Source organism: Nicotiana attenuata, unplaced genomic scaffold (genome assembly GCF_001879085.1).
Source record: "Nicotiana attenuata strain UT unplaced genomic scaffold, NIATTr2, whole genome shotgun sequence".
NCBI classification, from domain to species: domain Eukaryota; kingdom Viridiplantae; phylum Streptophyta; class Magnoliopsida; order Solanales; family Solanaceae; genus Nicotiana; species Nicotiana attenuata.
Window position 1 is genome coordinate 1,084,682 of NW_017670295.1, and position 23,816 is coordinate 1,108,497.

General features: G+C 37.2%; 2 protein-coding genes across 3 annotated transcripts; one reads left to right on the forward strand and one right to left on the reverse strand.

Annotated features, from left to right (window-relative positions):
• Positions 1 to 169: 169 nt before the first annotated feature.
• LOC109237412 (NADPH-dependent diflavin oxidoreductase 1) lies at positions 170 to 12,565 on the reverse strand. 2 transcript variants are annotated; one of them, XM_019403717.1, is made up of 12 exons: positions 12,351 to 12,565; positions 12,055 to 12,132; positions 11,848 to 11,952; positions 11,307 to 11,398; positions 10,188 to 10,372; positions 9,650 to 9,744; positions 9,083 to 9,157; positions 8,890 to 9,000; positions 2,623 to 2,760; positions 2,290 to 2,409; positions 1,429 to 1,645; positions 170 to 1,330 (listed from the first exon to the last, which is right to left on the reverse strand). In XM_019403717.1, the coding sequence occupies exons 1-12, from the start codon at positions 12,495 to 12,497 to the stop codon at positions 801 to 803; spliced, it is 1,893 nt and encodes a 630-aa protein (XP_019259262.1). In that variant the 5' UTR covers positions 12,498 to 12,565; the 3' UTR covers positions 170 to 800. The 2 variants fall into 2 exon arrangements, with proteins under 2 accessions (XP_019259262.1, XP_019259263.1); XM_019403718.1 differs by lacking the exons at positions 8,890 to 9,000; positions 9,083 to 9,157; positions 9,650 to 9,744; ... (3 more) ...; positions 12,055 to 12,132; positions 12,351 to 12,565 and adding an exon at positions 2,087 to 2,153 and having other exon boundaries at positions 2,623 to 2,739.
• A 1,343-nt stretch (positions 12,566 to 13,908) lies between these two features.
• LOC109237403 (cellulose synthase-like protein H2) lies at positions 13,909 to 15,321 on the forward strand. Its single transcript, XM_019403709.1, is given in 3 exon segments — positions 13,909 to 14,283; positions 14,726 to 14,890; positions 14,892 to 15,321. Coding segments are annotated over 3 exon segments (909 nt in total). The 5' UTR covers positions 13,909 to 13,923; the 3' UTR covers positions 15,276 to 15,321.
• Positions 15,322 to 23,816: the final 8,495 nt, after the last annotated feature.

Genomic DNA, 23,816 nt, shown 5'->3' on the forward strand with positions numbered 1-23,816 from the left:
ATTACTAGTAACATAAACTTTCTCCCTACAATTAGTGACGGCTATTAACATATTTTATCATCGGGATAATACCTGTTGCTCCAAAAAAAAATCTCAACATCCAATAAGCGTGCATTACAATTTAACTTATAACCTTGACCACCCTTTCTCTAAAGAAAATGAATGTTAATCACTCTGTCAAACTATGCTCATATATCTTCATTCTTAATCAAATAAAAGAATCTGTCAAGTAGTATAAGCTTGAAAATAGGAAGAGGAGAAAGACCAAATAGTAGATCAATTATACAATTTAGCCAAATCCTTCTACATTTCTTATCATGCTAAAGAAATCAATCCAGCTACTTGAAAATATTGAGATACTTTCTATCGGTTCAATCTTATTTCTCTTATGCCTCTGGATTCCTCCCAGAGAAATAAATCTTCAAAATCTCTTAATCTCAGACGGACAAAATACTCATATCATAAATAATATCTCCCCCAACATAAATGCTGCACCATACTGAAGTTTGCTCTCGATTTAGAGCTCCTATTGGAAACTCCATATCCAACTTATTCCAACAAGCAGATAAAAACCCTCTCCGAATTGATAAGAGACCTCATCCTTGGGAATAACCGACTTGTCTTACTAATGACTGTTCTTTCAATAGGCCAACTTCTTTCTGAGAACACTAGATACACATTTCACGAACGAATATGGGTTATAAGAATCATGTAGAAATAGCATGACTGAGAAGGGCATGGTTTTTTGGCTAATCATCCCTAGATTTTAAGGTGAAACTGGACAAAATACCAAGGAGTGCTCAAGACCATGCTTCAACATGATACTTGCCTGCCTTTTCCAATGCCCTAAGCCACCTTACTGCAGCTTCTTTTGGAACCCCGCCTTCTTTAGATACAATTTCTTCAAATGCCAACAGCACATCAGAAGGCATTTTGTTGGCAGAGCCAGCGACATACACAGCTGCGCCCTCAGTTAATAGATTCCATATCTTAACACTTTGTTCTCTCATTTTATGTTGCACGTAGATTTTCTGTGGTTGGTCTCTGGAAAAGGCAGCAAAAAAGCCTCCACCTTTTTCTTCAGAAAGGACTCCGCCTTTTTGTGAATGAAACAACCAAAAATCTTGGTACAAAAAGTCATTTTCTTCATTTCTACAACCAAAGAAGAAAAGAAGGGGAGCAGTTGGACCCGATTGACTCTGCAGGGATCTTTCCTCCACAAATCCACGAAAAGGAGCACACCCTGTGCCAGGTCCAATAACAATAACCGGAAGTGAAGGCGGAGGGGCAGGAAGAGAACCCTTTTGAAACCAAGCCGGTATGAGGACTCCTGTTTAGCATAATCCAAAAACCATCATCAGAGAGCTACAAGAGGTGATGAGTAAATGAATAACGCATTTTAATTACAAATTACTCCAAAAATCATACTTTTCTGAGGATCAAGTCCAGCTAGCCATGATGAGCAAAGACCTGTGCGCTTCCTCTTATAAGGTGTTGTCCATGACACCACACTAACTGTTAAATGTACTTGATTTGGATGAACTGAGTGAGAAGAAGAGATGGAAAAAGCCCTAGTTTTAAGTGGAGGTACCAACTGAACCAACCATTCAAATGGCATCTGAACGGATGGAAAATCCTCTAATACCTGCATTACAATATGGAAAGTTGAAAAATCAAACGAAAGAAAATCAGATATTAACAGCAGAAACAGTTTTTCCCGAAGAAGGTAACAGATAACAGCAGAAACAGTTTTACAGTTCATTTCCAAATTATCTCCTGTGAATCAATAACTTAACCATAAAACAGCATTATTAGTTAAAAGGCATTATTGGTTAACAGAAGGAACATTCCATAGGAGAAGACCAAGTGCCTCCATAATTTCAAAAAAACAAAAAAATTTGAATTCTGTAGCTCGCTAAACGTAGTGTGGGTAACCTAACTAAGGTATCAAGCTTCTATTGCTTGCAAAAAAGGACTAGTGCAAGATATGCTCACTTACAGATTTCACATTTAGAGAGACTAGTTTTCTAATTTGACAATCAAGATGCTGTAATGTGAACGTATGACAGAGTTGGTGTTGGCTAACCAGTTTCACTTCCAAAAGAACTGGGCCAACTTCTTGCGTCTTAGTATGTCTTCTTAAACTATAGTACCTATACATTTCATTGAAACAAAAATCTAACATAAGAGAAACCATATTATTAAAGAATCCAACAGTAAAGGAAAATGTCAGTGACCACTCAAGTGCAGCTTCATTAATCTATAAAAGAGTGGAAATATTTTCATCACCTCCAGTACAGTTCTCCGTTCCTTCTGATTGTACTCATAAAGATCATCTCTTCCTTCTGGAGAGGCAAAATATTGAAGCCTCTCCTTCTCATGTTCGGCAGTGGCAAAATAACTCATAACCTGAAGAAATGAACGATCCAAATGGCTTATTAAATTACTCTGATATGTGGTGATCATGCATAACGTGCTATTCCACAGGCAGAACAAGGAAGATGAACATAACATGCACCAGTGAAGTACAGGCAAATAATAGAGACAACAGCAGAAATATCAAATATACACCATGTCATCGGATATTACTGTTTGAAAGACAAGAAATCTCCAGTGTCTTACCTCAAAGAAATATCGTCTAGGGGAAGCTGATGCAACATCCATTGCCAGTTCCACAAAAGTTTTTAATCTCATGGGGACCTTCAATGTATTTCTCAAGTCATGACTTTGTCCATTTTCTTTATTATCTCTAGGCTCAACCTGAAAAAAAGTTCATATTAGTAACATAAGAATTCAAGAGTTGATACATGTTAAATTTGCTCTTTCAATTGATGTAATAGCCAACACTGCAGATCCAAAACTCACCACAAAGAAGGGAGAAAAGGAAAGAGACAACAAATCTCAAATTCGACATTGTAAAACAGATTTGAAAACATGTTCTCATTAACTAATCCAAAGATAATGAGCTTCAGCCACTTCAATGCTTTTATTAACAAGGCCTTGGTTCAGGTGCTCAGGAACTTATCCTAGATGTTGAAGTGTGTTGATTAGCATGAGTCAAGGAGACTTGATTTAGGAGTGTTGATTAGCATGATTTCAGGAGATTTGATTATATTTAGGAAATCTGATTTTATTTGATTTGATTTGATAGTTGGATTGATTGTATAGATTTATTTTATTTCCTTAATTAGCATTAGGAGCTTTGTATAAATTCCCTTGCTCATGGGATATAAACATACACATAAGTACAAGAAGCCTTTTCTTCTTCTCAAAATCTACATGGTATTAGAGTCATTGCTGCCTTTTTGAGGTGAGTTATCTCCCTCGCAGCACTAGGGTTCCTTTTTTATCAAAGAGGTCGAGCTTTCTCTCTCTTGTTGGCTATCCGCAACACAAACTCCTTCTGATTTCCTTCTGATTGGGCTGAAATATGGAGACATTCAAGGAGACGGTTTCTGGAGAAATCTTGTCTTCGGATGAAATTCAGCTTCTCCGTCGCCTCCTAGCCAAACTTGACTCCGCTAATGTTGCCACATCCAATCATGTGCAATCAGGTACTGCCTTTGTTGATAACTTTAATTCTTGGATTGTCGTCTGGTGCAAATAGACACATGATAGGCTCTTCTAAAGGCATTCAAAACTATTCTAAGTGTCCCAAAGGAGATAATATTAAAATGAAAGAATTACAAGAAAATACATATGACTTCACACCGTAACAAAAAATGGCCCATGTTTTTAAGTTTTACCCGACCTAGCCCATATTGTACATAACTTAAAAAAACTTTTCAGCCTTTAGCCCATTATTAAAGACACACATCTAGGGTTTTTATTATTTTCTTCTTTCTTCATTTGCACCACACTAAATTCTCTCTCCACCGCCTCTCGCTTCTTTCTGTCTAACCCACACATATCCCCTCATCCTGTCTTAACCTAGCCCCTGCTATTCTCCCTCCCCCTACGCAGTTCTGCCATCAATGGCTTGAAGAAGGCTCAGGCTCCTCCTCCGTTGTCCAAGCCCGTCAAGTCTGATGGTGGCAAGCGGAAGAAAATTGAAGATTTTGAAAGAAAAATAAAAATACACACAGATCTGAAAATAAATAGCTCTCAAACTTGATTTGCACCAAAAAATAATCACTAATTTGGAAGATTTTGAAGTTTGGAATTCGGATCATTATTGTTATGACCTTGAAGTCTCAGATCTGAAACTAGGTGTATCTTGTGTGGGTGTTGAATTCGGAATCGTTGGCGCAAAGTTGTTAACCTATTGACAAGTTGAATCATCCAATACCTTCTGCTACAACTCGAAGTTTGGATAAAAATTATCCTATGTAGCAGTTTGTATCAACACTGTATAATTGTGTATATGGATGTACAAACACCTCTTATACACTATTATACATGTTTATACAAGTTGATACATTATTTACAATAAGTGTAGTGTTGGACATAATGTTTTTCTAGTGGAAATATTGTATAAGTGGTATTTATATCCACTTATACAGTATTGTATAATATGTATAATTGTGTATAAATGTGTTTATTTGTGTACAATGTTGTATAATTATATATTTTTTCAGTTTATAAGGATGTATATACATTGTCATTGCATAAAAGGCCTCTATGAAAATTTGACACTTTGTTCTCTTCTTCTTTTTTGTGTACGTGTTGTATGAAAAAGATCTTGTACGCGTTGGAGGGATTTTACAATTCATTTACCAAGTTTTAATTTTTTTGAAATATGTAAAGAGGGAAGTAAAAGAAAACAAATAAGAAAGAAAAAGGAGAAAAGGAAAAGACAAAAATGTGGAATCAGATTAAGGCGTGAAACAAATGGTACAAGGAAAAAGGAATCACAATGAATAAACGGTGGGCAAAGTTTGACTTGTTTTCAGAAAGGTTTGTGGGCTATCGGATGAAAACTGTATTCCTGGGTTAGGCGGGTGGAAAAGGGCTTCCTCTAACTGTATTTTTGTGTAAATTTCCCTATTAAAATAGTCAATGGTTCTTTAACACCTATCTCTGGAACAGGTTCTATCATTTGTACACCTAATATTAAACTATCATCCGTGCTCCATGTCCCTGAGTTCCCTATCAATCTTTTATATGTTAGTAGCCATACACCAAAGCTCTAAACTGTAAAATCGAGTTATTTCCCGATCATTGATTTTTCAGGTATCTTCAAACAGGGAAAAGAATTGAACAGTGATAGATTGCATGATGACTTGTATATACTTAGATGAGATTCAAAACTCTAGTCAAGTCTTTTAGGGGAATAGGATGTCAACCAGAATATACAAGGCATAGACGGTTAGGACACCCATACATTCTTTTGGTTTTGAAGAAGTTATATCCCGATTTGTTTTCAAGGACTCGATTTGAATCTTTGTTCTGTGATGCGTGTGAATATGCCAAGCATACTAGAAACTCTTATCCTGTGAGTGATAATAGAAGCACAACTCCGTTTATTGACTATTCATTCTAATGTATGGGGTCCTACCCAAACTATTTTCTTTGTCTGGTAGTCGATGGTTTGTTACTTTCATTGATTGCTGCACTAGGATGAATTGGGTATATTTGTTAAAAGACAAAAGTGAAATTTTCTTCTTGTTTTCAGTCATTTCATAAGATGATTTATACTCAGTTTGATGCCAAATAAAAATCTTGAGAACTGACAATGGCAGCGAATACATGGATAAAAGATTTGGTGCTTATTTGGAGTCCAATGGGATAGTCCATCAAACTAGTTGTCTTTACACTAGTGCACAAATGGGGTCGCTGAAAGAAAAAATAGAGATCTGTTAGAAGTACAATATCTTTAAAACTTCACCATGCATCTACCAAAACCTTACTGGGGGATGCTATAACTAGCGGCTTGCCTATCTTATCAACAGAATGCCAACTTAAAACCCCTCAATTTTCCAAAGTCCTCTGGAAACTTTAAAGGGTAAGAATGAATATATTGTTCCTCCAAAGGTGTTTGGGTGTGTCTTGCTTTGTCCACACAAGAAATTTGGGAAACTTGATCCTAGAGCTATAATGTGTTTTCATTGGGTATTCTCCAACACAGAAAGGATACAAATGTTATCATCCTCCCTTAAGGAGATCTTTTGTTAGCATGGATGTTACTTTCGAGAATCTCAGCCCTATTTTAGTATTTCCTCATCACCTCTTCAGGGGAGAGCAATAAGGAGGAAAAGCTGATTCTACCTAGTTCTATTACTGGACCTCTTGATGACATTGTCACCGGGAAAGTGAATTGGAGAAAGAATTCAGGGGGAGACTATTGGGCATTTGGATATGCCTGATTTGAAAACTTACTCAAGGAAAAATAGAGCAGAAGAAGCCATCATGCAATCTACCGAAGCTGAACCTTCTTCTATTGGTGAGATATTTACATTTCCTAATGAGTTAGATAAACCTATTGCTCTCAGAAAAGGAGTCAGATCTTTGCACCACCAAACCCTTTATCTAATTTTGCCTCCTATAATTCTTTGTCTCCTCCATAGAGCCTTTGCCTTGTCTATTTCTTCTGTGTCTATTCCCCAGAATTAGAGGGAAGCTTTTGCAGATCCTAATGGAAACACGCTATGATTGAAGAAATGAAGGCCTTGTCAAAAAATGAGACATGGGAACTTGTCAACTTCACACCAACAAGAGTTGGTTGGCTGCAAATGGTCTTTACTGCACAAAGCTGATGGGCTCAATTGAAAGATTCAAAGCAAGATTGGTGGCTAAGGGATTCATTCACTCAGACTGATGGAGTGGATTATCAAGAGACATTTGCCCATGTTTGCTAAGATGCACCTGTTAGAATTCTTTTATCTTGTGCAGCTAATTTTGATTGGGACTTGCAACAAGTTTGATGTGAAGAATGCAATTTCTTCATTGAGACTTAGAAGAAGAGGTGTATATGGAGATTCCTCCTGGATTGATACTGCCAACAGAGTTAAGGAAAGGTAATGCAGATTGAAGAAAGCCTTATACGGACTAAAACAATCCCCTAAAGCTTGGTTTGACAGATTCAGAAAGCAATGATCTCCTTCAGTTACCAACAAAGCAATGCTGATGCAACCTCTTCATAAACATCAAACGGGTAAACTCACTTCTCATAGTTAATGTTGATGACATGTAATGATAGGAGATGACAAAAAGGAGATGTCTCGATTGAATAAGTTTGTTGGCACATGAATTTGAGATCAAAGATCTAGGAAAATTGCAGTACTTCATAGGAATTGAGGTTGCTAGATCCAAAAGAGGAATCTTTATTTCTCAAAGGAAGTATATTCTGGATCTTTTGAAAGAAACTGGTATGACAGGTTGCAAACTCGCAGAATCGCCCATTGAAAGCAATCATAAGTTACAAAGCGGAGTTAGAGAATCAGTTGATAAGAAGAGATATCAGAGGCTGGTTGGAAGACTCATTATCTCTCTCACTAGACCAGACAATAGCCTATTCAGTTAGCCTGGTGAGTCAGTTCAATGCATGATCCCCGAGATCTCATTATGCAAGTTGTCTTTCACATTTTGGAAATGTCTACTTTTCTCCAAACATGATCACCTCCAAATAGAAGCCTTTACAGACGCGGATTGGGCTGGATCTCTAGATGACAGAAGATCAACATCCGGTTACTGTACGCTCGTAGGAGGAAACTTGATTACTTGGAGAAGCAAGAAGCAAAGTGTAGTTGCTAGATCAAGTGCGGAGGCAGAATATAGAGCTATTGCCCAGGATGTTTGCGAACTGCTTTGGCTACAAAAGCTACTACAGGAATTGAGACTGTATGAAAAAGGAAAACTTTCCTTGTACTGTGAGTCTGTGACAATAAAGCTGCCATCAGTAGAGCTCATAATCCTGTCCAGCATGATCGAACAAAGCATGTGAAAATTGATCGACACTTCATCAAAGAAAAAGTTATAACTGGTGTCTTGAGTTTGTTTCGTGTGCCATCGGAAAAACAGCTAGCTTATGTGTTTATCAAAGGTCTCAACAAGCGAACTTTCCATACTTTGAGTTGCAAGTTGGGCATGTGCCACATTTTTGCACCAACTTGAGGGGGAGTGTTGATTAGCATGATTCAAGGAGACTTGATTTAGGAGTGTTGATTAGCATGATTTCAGGAGATTCGATTATATTTAGGAGATCTGATTTTATTTTGATTTGATTTGATAGCTGGATTAATTGTATAGATTTATTTTATTTCCTTAATTAGCATTAGGAGCTTTGTATAAATTACCTTATTCATGAGATGTAAACATACACCATAAATACAAGAAGCCTTTTCATTCTTCTCAAAATCTGCAAAGTGATCTAACCGATTTTTCAATATGATACCCATGGCAAGTAAACCCCCCCCCCCCCAATATCAGCTCTCCTACAAGGGAGGTCATGGTGGTGCCTCTGTTGTAACAGTTTTTGCTGCTGCTTACCTATCTATTTCTGATTTCTTCAACTTTAAAGAGGTTCCATCTCATGGGAGCCCAATAATGCAATAATGGTCCTTTCCCACTTGCTCCCTTGGTAACAGAACCCAACTTAGAGGTGGAGGGTCTTTACCACTAGAGTATCCCTCCCATCCTAAAGCCTTTAGAATACTGGTACACTTCTCCTTCCAGTGGCACAAAACAATTCAGAGTACTTTTCAATACTTTCCAATCCACACGATAATTTTTTCTGATAAGGATAATCCACATGATAATTTTTTATAAGGACAATCCACATGATAATAGACCCATATTAACATGGAAATGTAAATCATGTTCCACGAAAATTTTACACAATAAAAACCTTCTAAGATGCATGAATACAAAATAATATCTAGGAGGAAGATTTGAAGACTAGCAGGGTCCTAGTGACAGCAAGAGAGTCAAGAACGTAAGACAAGTACATACTCTGATATATGATTCAGGGTTCAAATTACAGCGCTTTATGAAAGCATCAACCGCTGCAGCATCTTGCCCAGGGAGAATGTGAACAACATCACCAACCTCATACTCAACAGACTGAGATTACAAAGGAAATCATTAGATGTATTGTATAAAGTGAAGGAGTAAAAGAGATATAAGAATGTACAACTTGACTTACAGATGAAATAGCTTCAAGTTCAAAATGGCGGACATCTTTCCCACAATCAGCTTTACTTAATGGATCATTTTTAACCTACATCAATAGAGTGAATAAGAAAAACATGTCAATGCCTAGATCACAACCATCGCATTGACGAGAAAAAGGATCTAACACCTCCACGTAAGATCATAAAAGCAGCCTTTCTGAAAATGCACAATATACGCCAGTGCTTTGTAGAATAGAGGACTCATTTCAGAAACTGTTCTTCTAGTTATGATACATTCAGGGATGACATCATTCATATCTCATTTCTGTGGGAGCTTAGAGATGTTCAGTATATGTGCTACTTCTAGTGAGATACTATCAATTTGTCACATCACTTAACTTCCACTATCGACTTTCCTGGTTAAGGACATGAATAGATGCGTTTGAGTAATGAACTCCACTTTTGCTTGGTATAAACCACAAGTGGATCCACAACCGAACTCCCTGATTCAGAGGGAAGGAGTTCCTTAACTTTTGCAGGCAACAGCTCCATTGCATGCCCGACACATAACAAAAGAAATGTAAATGGAGATCACCTACCATCTTTAAGAAGCAATCAGGTGGGTGCTTTCCAGAAAGTTTTCCCGGTAATATGAAGCGCGTGCTCTCAATCTGCATCTCGAGAAGTTTGAAATCTGCAATTTTCAGATGTTTCATCACTACTACATGTTGGAAGACAACTGTCAGAAAACCTTTCGGCCAACAAAACCATACAACAAAATATGAAAAGCACAAGGAACAATATTGAGATGCACTTGTACATCAAAATGATATCAAGAAAATGATTTTCCAAAGCTTCATAGTGACAGCATAAAGTAAAAATCTCAGGATAAGTATCCTGATTGAAGATACTCCAGAACAAACTACACAAACTTATGGATGAGTTCTCTTCTGTATCAATCAAGGCTTTAGAGGGAGACATTGATCTTTACTTTTAGGGGTAAGTTTATCTATAAATCCATGCATGTAAATGCTATCATGCATTGATATTTTACTGACTGTCAGCCAGAACTCTGAACCTACAATGACCTGAAGGTGAAAATGATGTTGATTGCTGAAGTCCAATTTAGCAAGTTACCTGGGATAGATGAGAATTGTAAAGCCCCTTCATCAACATCATGGTATGTAATCTGTACTTTAGGTTGATCCATCAAACTCATATTTGAAGTCATGCACTCTGGACCTTTAGGAAATAATTTCGGATCTTTTTGGTATATTGCCTTCCACAAGGTGGACATCCAAGGATCCAGAGCACCTTCATACCTGCAATTTTTTTTTATTAGACCTTTTACTAGAACAACTGCTAAATAACAAGACGCTCTTCAGGTGCCATGATAACCAACAGCATTATAAAGTGAAATTCTTTGTTATGATAACCAAGTAATCCGCTCTTTTCATCATCGGAACTCGGTGGATAATGGTCCGGCCCCTCTACCCCCTTCAACCTCCCTCACCCTTTAACCTGAAATTCCACTTGAGTATTTGTAGAATTTCAGAAGAGGCGAGGGAAGAGTTGTATTCAACATAAGTAGGTGAGCCTCGCCAAAGTAGTAAAAGTATTCTAGCCTAAAGCAAAGAAGCTCCAACACATGTATTCCACCTCAATCACCTTGATGGCAAAACCTTCTGGATATTTAAAACACCATTTCCTACAAAGCTAGGAAGATTCATGATCCTATAATTCATTCAGATCAGTCTCCTGAAAAAGTAGATAGAAGAAATTTAATGCTATTCAATCCCTATGGTTTGGTTAAATAAATGGGCAAATAATTATCCTGTATATCAAATTGGATTCTCCTATTTAACAGCTTTAAAAGATGAAAACAACAGCTTCTGGCGGATAAGATAGTTTGGACAGAAGGAAACATAAGGTGTTTTGAAGATAGTGCTAACTCAATCAAAAAGATCAAGTTTAATTGCATAATTTTGTTTTACTTTGGTGTAGAAAGGAATTTGTAAATGAGGCTGAATCACCGTTAGCATTCATGGAATTGGAATCCCTACAGGAATATAAGGGAATACTTTTGCTTTTTGCTATACCAGTACAGAAGTGTCAGCACCATCTTAGTGCCGTACACACTATCAGCAAAATCCATACTTTTTCTTTTTGATAACCATAGTGTCCGGGCAAGCTTACGCGCACCTCACCGACTAAATGAATCAACTATTCCTCTACAAGATTAAACCATAACAATACCCTGAAGGGTGCTGATCATCTCCAAGACCTCTTTCCACAATTGCTGTAGCACCAAGATTTGAAAGTCTTTTGTCAAGTTTCTTTGCGACAAACTGCAGAAAAAATAATTCATACATCAACATTCAAAGATGGAATACATAATTGCATAAAGCTAATAGATTTCTCTAGATTAATTATTTGGTCGGGCAACAATGCAAACGACAAGCAAAAAATCATATAGAAATACATAAAATACAGAAATTGACCTGTCTTTGTTATAAAGAGACTAAAATTATCTTATGTGAAGACAAAGTTGAAGAGCAATTCCTAATAATGAACTGATAAGCCTCAAACCCCAACAAGAAATGCATAGGCCAGAGTTATATATAAGAAAAAGATGGAGTAGTAAAAGCTTAGGGACATCAAGATTCTCCTGGTGGACTAAACAGTTGATTTTTTATTTTTTATTTTTTGAATCATAGCGAGTTGCTTTCAGACAATCTTATGCTAAAGTGGCAGTGAAACCATGAGATAGAATTTATTAGGTAGAGCCAGCGCATACATTATACTTCTGGTAGCTGGAATCACCCAAACCAAAGACAGCATAGCTGACACTGCTAAGCCAATTCTGGGTCAGATTTCTTTGCAAGAGAAACTTCCAAAATACCTACAAGCAAGTTAATAAAACGAACAAAAAAGGTTTAAATATGTACATATATGTCTATAGATAAACACACGAGAAGCTTAAAAGTGATACTAACAAACAAACCTTAATAGAATCAGGGTTGTCCCCTTGACCTGTAGTTGACACCACAAATATTACAATTTCCTGCTCCGGCAGACAACTCTAACAATAATTATTAAAAACTAGTCACACTTAGGTCATTAATCATAATCAATAAGCTCAAATAAGAAAACAAAAAAAAAAAAAAAACAAGAACTTGGCATTGGGTCCGGTAGAAAACAGTCAGCTAAAAATAATCTAAAAAATAACAACTATTACAAAACTGAATATAAACTAGTTTAAGATTGAGGCGTAATAGTTTAGGGTAAAGGAGAAGTTACAGGGTCAAAATCGTCAATGGAGAGCAAAGAGACGGGGCATCCTCTGCGTTCAGCTTCACGACCAACACGCTCAGCGGCGTCTATGGCATTACCTGTCTGAGATGCATATAAAATCAATAGCTTCTTTGGCTTCTCCTCCATCCCCATTGATTTGGTTACTGCAATTTAAGAGAGAAAAATGGAGTCTTTGTAAATTAAAGAAGATACTCAAAGGAAGTCAAGTTGTCATGAGCATCGGCGTGGAGGCTATTGGGCTAACGAAACGACATCGCTCTAGAGAGAAATGCACCAGTAGCCACTTTTAGGGCTGGTATTACAAAAATAACCGACGTTTATAAAATATTTAAATTTTAGCCATTCCGTTGCTCAATCCACATTTTCATATTAATTCAAAACTTCAGTTTGATACGATTTAAAATGGAAGAGGTTGGAGGTACGGGTGGAGCTTGTACAATGGGCTTGCAAGCTTGCACCGTGAAGTTAGCGGAAGGGATCGGTTGATTAGTTAACAAGTTTTGTTTCTTGCACTTGAGTCCATTTAGCTAGATTGATTTATTATTAAATCACCCCTTATAATTTTTTCTTATTTCCTTTTAGCCCTTAGGTCTTTGCTCACGTATGAGCTATATGTAATGAGCAATAGCTCATTTTGGAGACATGGATGAAAAACCTTTTATCTTATTTGCATTAGTTTTCCTTTTCTCTTAGCTTTAGCTTTAGTTTTCTTTTCTGCAATTTCAATCTTGTATCGGTAGTATCAGACCCCAGACCCCACCTTGTGGGACTATACTGGGTAGTTGTTGTTGTTGTTGTATCGGTAGTATCAGAGCAATCATCCTCGCTCTGTGGGTAATCACTAATGGCATTCCAAAACCCTCTATATGGCTCTAATTTCACTCCCAGTCACTCTTTACGAGCTGTTTTACCTGCAATTATGCTGCAGGATTTCGGCAATGCAACATATCAAGGTAATAATCCCTATGGTTATAGTAATCCTTTTGGTTATAGCAATATGGGATATGGGAATCATTATAGTGGTTACTGTCACACCTCCTTTTTCCCGCAGGGGCATAAGGGAGTTTTTCCAATTTAAGTGACAATAATCGAAACGGTAACTGATTATAATAAGTGAAATTAGTAATTTGACAAAGATAATTATATACGTTAACAGTTCAATGGAATTTTACATCATCAATGTAGCTTAATATATTGTATTATTCAAGTTAAATATCAATACTACTAAATAGAGTTGCCTACAATTTACTTTTTAAATGACCTAATTGAGTAAATTTCTTACGTCGTCGGTGCATAAAACTTACACCTACTTGTATAATAAGATAAACAACTTGCTATTACATGTCAAATAATTATATTGATAATATAAAAAAAGTTTACTTTGTGTATCAGCAGACTTGATTATTTTAGAGAAATTTTCATAAAGCACTATAATTTAGAGTCTAATTACTATATTTAACTATAGTTTGTATAATTATCGTATTGTTCAATTATCATATATGTTTGTTCCGCGTAATTTCTCCATTATTTTACTGTACAATTTCTCATTTGGGTCTAAATGTCTCAGTTGGGCTGGCTATATGGATCTGCAACAGAGGATGTCCTCACCGGGCTTTTTATCCAAGGGAAAGGCTGGAGATCCGCCTACTGTACACCCGACCCACCTGCTTTTCTTGGATGTGCACCTTCGGGTGGGCCGGCCATAATGATCCAACAGAAGAGATGGGCTACTGGGCTTTTTGAAATTATTTTCTTCAGTCAAAGCCCAATTATCGGAACTCTTTTTGGAAAGCTTCAATTGAGACAATGCATGGCTTATTTGTATATCCAACTATGGGCCTTGAGATCCATTTTTGAAGTATGTTATGCTATTCTGCCTGCCTATTGCCTGATCACCAATTCCAGCTTTTTACCCAAGGTGAGTATTGGGCCTAGCCTATTACACATATCTTTGAAAAATTTACGGGCTAGCCATTTTTTGACCATCTTTTCAAAAATAGCCATTATTTAAAAATCGTTGAAAAATAACTAATTTTAATGCGAAAATATCATGACTGTGTCATGGATTTCGAACTTAAATGAGTGAAAAATCAAGACATTAAAAATGTCAACATGGCAATGTTCTAGACATGGAGTTTGTCGCAACTTATGGATTTACATGCAATTATATATTTATTATTTCAAAATCTTGAGTTGAGGGTCTATTGGAAACAACCTCTCTGCCTCACACAAGTTAGGGGTAAGGTCCACGTACACCCCATTCTCCCAGATCTCACTTGTGGGATCACACTGGGTATGTTGTTGTTATTTTTGTTTTCTCAAAGGTTACTCTCTATCAACTTCATTTGCTACATGTGCAGGCAAATGAACCAAGTATGGTTATACCAGCATCAATCTTTATCGTCTACAATCTATATGGTTTATCAGAGTATGTTAGAGCAAATGAGCCAATAAAAGCATGGTTAAACAATCAAAGAATGTGGAGAGTCAATGCTATGACTGCATGGCTATTTGGGATTCTAAGTGCTACAACAAAAATTACTTGAAATTTCTGAGATTGCATTTGAAGTTACAAAAAAGGACCAACGGAATGAAGGAGATGACACAAATAATTCTAATATTGGAAGGTTCACATTTGATGATTCACCAATTTTTGTGCCTGGCACTACAATTCTCTTATTGAACCTTAGTTCCTTGTTCATTGGGATTTTAGATTTCAAACAAGGGAGAGATTTTGAATGGGGATTAGGAGAGGTTATATGCATTATGTGGGTACTTTTCATATTTTGGCCATTTTTGAAAGGGTTATTTGCTAAAGGGAAGTATGGGATTCCAGCAACAACTATTCTCAAGTCAGGGGCATTGGCATTGTTGTTAGTTCATCTTTTCAAGTTTACCAATAAGTTGTAAATTTTTTTTCTTACATTTTGAATGCTCAAATTTCAATAGCATATATGAGTTTAATTATGTACTCCCTCTGTCCAAAGTTATATGATATAGTTTCCTTTTTAGTCTGTTCCAAAAAGAATAACATCTTTCTATATTTAAAACTAATTTTAAACTTTTTACTTTATCCTTAATGAGATACAGTCACACAAATATCTACGACTTGTTTTAAACCACCGATCTAAAAAAAATTCTTTCATTTTTAATTTAATGTCCGATCAAACTGCGTCACATAAATAGAATAAAGGAAGTAACTTGTTGCTCTTGCAGATGATTGTACAAAACTAAGTCTGTAAAGACAAGACTAAATAGCAGTCAATAGGAAACAAGGGTGGATTAAGATTTTAATCAATAAATACAAAATGTCACTATATTTACTAATACTTTTTGATGGTTAGAGTAAACTTAGTATAAACACATTTATTCCTAAATATTGTTAATTGCACCCTATGACCAAATACTATGTCAACCCTTGGTCATAAATGAAAGACCTAAAATAAAAGTTATAACCTGAAAATCACCTAAAATGAATCTTTTCTTAACATATTTATAAATAAATACCTCTTTGAAAATAATGATGTAATGAATGTTTTCTTGTTTCAAGATTATACGTGCAATGTATGAATTTGATAGTTAACAAAATGTTATCAATCCATCTCGATTATATAGGGATTACTAGTTGAGTTTTGGCCCGCGCTTAGCACGGGCCCAATGTTGTAAAGTTGGAATAGTCAATTATGATTTTTTTATTTTGACATGAAATTATAGAAAAAAGAGATTGAAGCACCCTGGGTAAATGTCAAACCAAATATATAGCATTGCATACTATTTACTTCATAGTATTAACATGCATTTAGGAGCAAAGTTCTCCAAGCTGTAAAAAAACTAACAAAACATTGATATTGAGCGGTTGTAAAATGACACATTCTTTACGTCCATGAGAAATTCATATTGATTACGTTGTGCAGCTGCAAAATGGCACATTCTTTACATCCACGAGATTAACTTATTTACACAACTATTTGTTTATTAACAAAATATAATGCAGCCACCGTGCAATGGTTAGCCTCCTTTTTGCAATCTTTGAGAAAGTATTAGTACCTGTAGAGATTATTTGTTAGCCTTAGCTCACCTCATTTCCATTGTAAAAATAGAATAGGGTATAAACAAAAGGAGTAGAGAAAAAGAATAGAAACATGAGAATTGAATTAGTTGGTAGTCAAGTACTAAAGTTTCAAACAGGAAGTCATATTGCTTTTTTATATAGTTTGATTGAATTTTTACCTTTAAACACATGTGATACTCTCAGTAGGATAGCTGAACAACTAATAAATTGTAGATGTTTTATCCAATACTCTCTATGCAAAGTTCTACCTCATTTAGAGCAAAAACAGAATGAGAAAACTGACCAATTTTCCATTCCACGAAAGTTCTATATCAAGTCTTCTCCTAATTTAATCAATGCGAAATCAGTATTTAAGAAAAAGAAGCTTTCACGTGTGGCAGAATATTTATCATGCTATGTACACTATAATGAAACATAAAATGGGCATAGAGTTATCAACTTATACACAAAATAAAGGTGAAATGATATGAACTACAATGTTCCATTCCAGAGCACATACCATGTTCTTTCAATACTTTATCCAAATACTAATTTGTACAATTTTACCTTCTTAGCAAAATGATTAGTTTTCTAACCAGCCTTTCTAGAGAATATTGAGAAGAAAAACTAAAATCTTTTATCAAAAATTACTTCGTCAACATTGAGAGAGATACATGATCATGTCAATATGGTAAAAAGAAGTTTAGTTGCTCACTTTTTAGAACAAAGTATCAGTTTCTTTTCTGTCATTCAAACGATTAAATATTCGCCACGTGCCAAAATATAGGAGCAGATAGACTATCTTTTACTTGCACCTTCATTCTCTTCAGGCTACAGTTAAATTCAAGAAATTTTGACACTGAGAGCGGCAGTAATTGATCAAGATCAAAACAGCTCATTTTTTCTCCAAAAATTAGTAATAGATCAAGTAAGTGAGTTGTGTAGTTAAAACTGCAGGTTCGAAGGATTGAGCTAGTTGGCGGAGATTACTTAGTCTATTTCTGAATGTGGATAAACTTTAGTATTAGTAAACCAAGTACGAAGATTGTGGTGATATCGTTGATTTGGGAATTGATGCCTGAGGGGCACTTGATTTATTGAGTTGTGGACTGTGGATGATTACTCCGGTTATGATGGTTGTTCTTATGTGTTATGAGAGAAAGGGGAGTCGTTATAAACCTTTGAAAGGTTGTTGGCTTGATTCAGTGCGATCAGAATCAGCTTGAGGTCTGTGGATGGATTTAAACGTGAATGTGGGTTCTATATCAGGCCAGATGTGTTCATTTCAGTAATGCGCTTCTTATGGAAGAGTAGTCAGGGCGTATTTCGTTGCCGGTTATTTCATGTAATGATGTATTGCGCCGTGCGATTGTGAGACGGCTTGGTGAATTGCTTATGTGTTGAGGTTCCGCGTAGCGATGATGTTATATGAGCAAAATGGCTCTTGAGATTCAGATCGTATATCGCACCTCAGTGTGCTTGAGTTTGTATCTTATAGCACTATATGTCTCCCCAGTGATGGTACTATGTACTTAGTGTGCTTGTGACCGATATTCAGTATCTTGTTGTAATGAGAAATCTAGCTCGGTGTGTACCTCATTATGCGAATTTTATGGGTGGATCGGGTGGCACGCCGCCATGGGTATGTTGCTTGGAGCAGGTTGCGCGCCGCAACAGTATGATGTTGAGTACAGTTCCCTATATCTGTTTTTATGTGTTTTGTCTCCTATTTTCCTGAGGAAGACTCATATTACCTGTGTGCCCGCGCCGCATGTATGATTCGCGAGCGGGGTGTCAGTTCAATTATGTTGACCGCATCGCATGTATGATTCGCGAGCGGGGTAATTGGATTTCCTTTTCAGAGTTCGTTTTCATTGTATCGCGTTTGAATTGGTAGCCTATTGGCACATTGTGGCATCATATGAGACTTTTGATTGTGTCTGGGGTGGCTTATTGCCTGAGCAGTTCATACTGGGTGAGACGAGATCATTGGATTTAGGATCAGTGCAACCTGACTATATGAAGTATATTAAGGAGCTAAGACCATTATTTGGTTCAGAATGAGGTGATGGTTCTTGTCAGGAGTATAGACCCAATGATTTGTTAATTCGGCAGTCGATTATGAATTTCTACACATCTCTTCCGTCATGGCGGTATTGTAAGAACTAGCGCAAGACCTATGTAGGTCATGAGGTGCAATAATAGCATTAGGTTCGTGGAATTTCGATTTATTTGATCAGAGAATGTTATTGTGGCCCTGTGAGTAAAGTGGTGCAAGTTGTGAATTCAGCTAAGGTATGCAGTCATGTTTCGGTGCTGCGTGTAGTTATTGATACGGTGAGCGTATGTTGGAACAAGCCTGGCAGAGAATTCCGGATGTTGGAATTGGGCTCTAAGACTTATTTGCTTGAATAAATAGAAATATCTTCGAAATTGATCGAGCTAATGTGCTCAATAGAGTTGTGGTAGCACGAGAAGGTGCAGGAGGTGTTAAGTAGTGATTTCAGACTACTTCAGCGTAGTTCTCAGCACGTTCGAGGACGAACGTATGTTTAAGTGGGAGAGAATGTAAAGACCCGACCGGTTGTTTTGAGCTCTACCGCGTCGTTCAGCAGTCTGAGGCCATGAGCAGCTTCGTTTCAGGTATTATGGCTTGTACGCGTGGTCGAAATTGAATTTCGGGAAGTTCGGAGCAGATTTGGAGAGGAAATTCTCATTTCAGAAGCTTTATGTTGAAAGAATTAGCTAAGATTGGATTCTTGAGTAAACGAACTCGAAATCAGGATTCGAAGGTTCCACCAGGTTCGTATGATGATATCGGACTTGGGCGTATGTCCGGGTCGGGTTTTGGATGACCCGTGAGCGTTTTGGCGCCCATTGTGGAAGTTAGCATTTTGGAAGAAATTCTATAAGATTGGGTTGAAGAGCATTTCAGTGTTATCGATGTCCGATTGGGATTCCGATTCAGGGAGTAGCTCCGTATGGTGATTCTGTAGTTGGGAGCGCGATCGGAAGTGAATTCGGAGGTCCGTAGGTCACTTTGAAGTCATTTGGCTAAAGATGGAAATTTGAAGGTTTTTGAGAAGTCTGACCGGAAGGGGACTTTTTGATATTGGGGGTCGGAATCCGACTCCGGAAATTAGAGTGGGTTCGTAATGTCGAATATGACTTGTCTGCAAAATTTGAGGTCAATCGGACGTGATTTGATAGGTTTAAGCATCGAAAGTAGAAGTTTAAAATTCTAAAGTTCATAAAGCTTGGATTGGAGGTCGATTCATAATTTTAGTGTTGTTTGATGTGGTTTGAGGCCTCGAGCAAGTCTGTAATGTGTTTTGGGACTAGTTGGTATGATTGGTTGGGGTCCCGGGGGGCCTCGGGTGGATTCCGGATGGTTAACGGATCGAAAATGGGATTTTTTGGAAGGCTGAAATTGCTGGTTGCTGTCATAACCGCACCTGCGAGAATTGGGCCGCAGGTGCCGAGCCGCAGAAGCGGCTAGAAGAGCTGCAGATGCGGTTTGGGCTGGAAGTTAAGGGACCGCAGATGCGGTCATGTACCCGCAGAAGCAGGACCGCACCTGCGGCAGTCGAGTTGCAGAAGCGGAAATGGGTGGCTAGGCTGGGATCGCACATGCGATCATTTTGCCGCAGATGCTGGACCGCACCTGCGGTAGACGAGGCGTAGAAGCGGAAATAAGGGGTCCTGGGAAGGACCGCAAATGCGGTGGTTTGGCCGCACCTGCGGAACCGCAGAAGCGGTCGAGTGACCGCAGGTGCGGAAAGTGCTGGAGGCAGTAGGTTGTTTTATAGTTGGGATTTGGCCAATTTCTCTCATTTTCTCTTGGTTTTGGGCGATTCTTGGAGGATTTCAAGAGGGGATTTCATCATTCAATGGCAAGGTAAGTCATTCCCATCCATCTTAAGTTAAATACATCGATTATGTATAGATTTTGGCATGTAAAATTGGTAGAAATTTGGGGTTTTGGTAGAAAGACCTAGAAATTCATATTCTTGGAATTTGACCACGATTTTGGGTATAGAATTAGGAGGAAATTATATATTTGAGTTCGTGAGGCTATGGGTAAACTTGTTCTTCAAAAATTTTGGAAATCCGGGCACGTGGGCCAGAGGGCATTTTTGTCAACCTTTCGATCGGGGTTAGGAATTTTTATAAATCGGATTAATACGAGTAGTTTATCGTATATTAACGAATTTGCATAATCATTGGCTAGTTTTGAGAGTATTTAGCATCGATTCAAGTCTTCGGAAGCGTGTGGAATGCCGGTTATGGATCTTCGGATCGAAGTGAGTCTCCTTTCTAATCTTGTAAGAGGGAATTGTCTCCATAGGTGAATTAATTGGTTATGTTCTCCTATTTGTGGGGGCTACATACGCACGAGGTGACTAGGGTCCGTGCGTAGCTACTATTATGTTCTTGTCCGGGTAGTCTAGGATACAAAAGCATGCTGTACTTGGAATATTTGTAATCTTATTAACAGTTTGAATTGCTTAAATCACATAGCACAAGTAAATAAATTTCTAAGAGAATTAAACCTTTTTCCCTAAATCATTAAAAGAGAATTGGCTTCTAATGGGATGAACATTCCCCAAAAAATTTTTGATTTGCTGTTGAGCATGTATTTCTATGTGTACCTGCGTCGCATGTGTGGTACGCGAGCAGGGTGATTGTTTATTTAAATTTGACCGCGTCGCATGGGTGATTCCCGAGCGGGGTAATAGATGCATCTATGGTTCGTGCTGTTCGACCCTCGGCAGTGCACATTTTACATTTATATTGGATCGGGCCGTACGACCTCGGCATGAGTTGCGCATGCTTATATTGCTTGCCCTGATATTTATTGATATTGGTAGTTGCTCCCTCGACTTGAGATAATTGTTAATTAAAGGATTATGAATCTGGAGGCTTTTATAAAAGGAACCTTTTACTTGTCCAGTAATTTAGTTGAATCTACTGTTGTCCTTAATAAATTTGTGAGATCACCGCTTTAATAATATTATTATTTGACCATTAGTAAGTGTCGAAGTTGCCATCTCGTCTCTACTTCTTCGGGATTAGGCGGGATACTTACTGAGTACACGTTGTTTATGTACTCATACTACACTTTTGTGCATTTTTGTTGCACAGACACTTGTACTACTAGTGACCTACTGGGCGTAGTAGCTTGAATGATACTGGGACTAGGTGAGTTGTACTACTCGAGGCGGCCACAACTAGTATAGTCCCTTCCAGTATATTGTATTTACTTTCTGTCCATTTGTATTCCGAACGGATGTTGTATTGTATTGTTTCTCAGAGATAGCTCATGCACTCGTGACACCGGGTTCTGGGATGGTTGTAAAGTATTTTATAACAACTGTTTATTATTTAACTTGATTTAAGACGATTATCTTTTTAAAAATGGAAAATTTTGAAGGAAAAATCATAGATTTCAAGAGTAATAAAACAAGGATTTAATTAAGTATTTTGGTTGGCTTGCCTGACAGTGGTGTCCGTTGCCATCATGACTCTTAGTGAATTTTGGGTCGTGACAATAGCAGGAAAAGGGAAGCCCTCATATTGGAGCTTTCCTTATGGAAGATGAACAAGGCTGATCCTAATGTTGGGTCATCTCGGGTAAAGAAAAGATCTTTGCGAGCTCAAAAGAAAAGATCTGTTCAACAGTATTCACAAAATTGTGCGTATTTGCTACTGCTTTGTTTATAGTGTTTCTTTAAGCAAACCTAAGGAATCAGTTTGGGAGGGGGGGGGGGGGGGGTAGGGGTGTACTTTGATAAGTAATTGAATTGATCTATTTAAAGGTATTTTGTCTTTTGTAAATTTATCTATTTATTGGTGAACTGCAATTGTGAATAAAAAAGTAAAGTCATATGACAGAACTATGTTTTTAAATAAAATAGTGTAGGACCTATATAGAATGCTCTAAATTGTAGTTGAAGTATGTATAATTTTCGCATAATGAAGTGTCAAACTTCGACAAGTATTACAAAGTGATTGATATAATAATACGATTTCAGAAAAATTAAGATATACATGACGCAAAAAATAAATAACAATACAGGTAATAATGGTTCTATACGTTATTACACAAAAATATTTTCTTTCTTCTTTCCCTAAAGGCGTACAAAGTGTGCAATTATCAATAGATCAAAAAATATTAAAAGGAAGAAAACAAAAAAAAAAAGAAGCAAGCCAAATAGGATGCAAAATGACTAGGTTGATGTTTTGGGAAGTGTAACTCTCTAAAATTATAGTAATGTGTTAGTATCTTTAATACTATAATAACAATAATGTGTTTGTTGGAAGTATAGACGTTTACTTAAAATATGGAGGTTAATTTGGTAAGTTTATGGTTTTAACCTTTTTTTTTATGAAATTTATTTATCTATCTTTGACTTGATTGAAGAATTTATGGGATAGAATATTAAAAAAGAAAAAAGAAAGAGAATGTAGGTGACAAGTACAATAATAGAGAATTAAGAGATGAAGAGGAAAATGATTGATATGTGTTCAAAATGGGTAGGAAAATGACTATTGAAACGAAAATTAAAACGTAGAGCTGATATGTTTAGTTTTTCCTATTTACATTAATTGGCCCAGGTAATATACAAGCCAGTCGATCATATTTCTGTTCTACTATTTGAATAAAATGAGTACTATCTATTTCTTGTTGCTTGAGGTTTATACATATATTTAGCTTTTGCTATTTTTTATGTTCTTTGATAATTAATCCGCTATGTCGCCAGCTTGTTGCTTTCATGATTTTCTTGATAATTTCTTTCGTCCTCTATTGCTTTTTACTTTTCTTTTCTTTCACTTCATTTTCTTGAAGGTAGGAGGTGGATTTTTACTGAGTCTCTTATATAAATTGTTGGGCTAAACTAGCCCAAAGACACTCTTATCATGGTGTGATATTGTCCGCTTTGGGCCAAGTCCGCACAGTTTTTCCCAAAAGGCCTCACACCATTAAGAGATCCCTACACCTTATATGTAGACTCCCAATCTTTTCAGCTACCAATGTGTGACTTTGTTCGCACAAACAACAATCTTCCCCTCGAACTAAGTTCCACGTGGCCCATTACCACGATCCACGAGTCAATTTTCGAGATTACTGTGTGCCACCCACATTGTTAGAGTATTATGGCAACCGAAGCCCGCAATTAGCTTCTTCTTGTGTGTGCACCGCCCTACACCATCACTCCGCCATCTCCATACTCGTTCCGCTGAACCTGGGTTCTGATACCAGTTGTTGGGCTAAACTAGCCCAAAGACACTCTTATCATGGTGTGATATTGTCCGCTTTGGACCAAGCCCGCACGGTTTTTCCCAAAAGGCCTCACACCATTAAGAGATCCCTACACCTTATATGTAGACTCCCAATC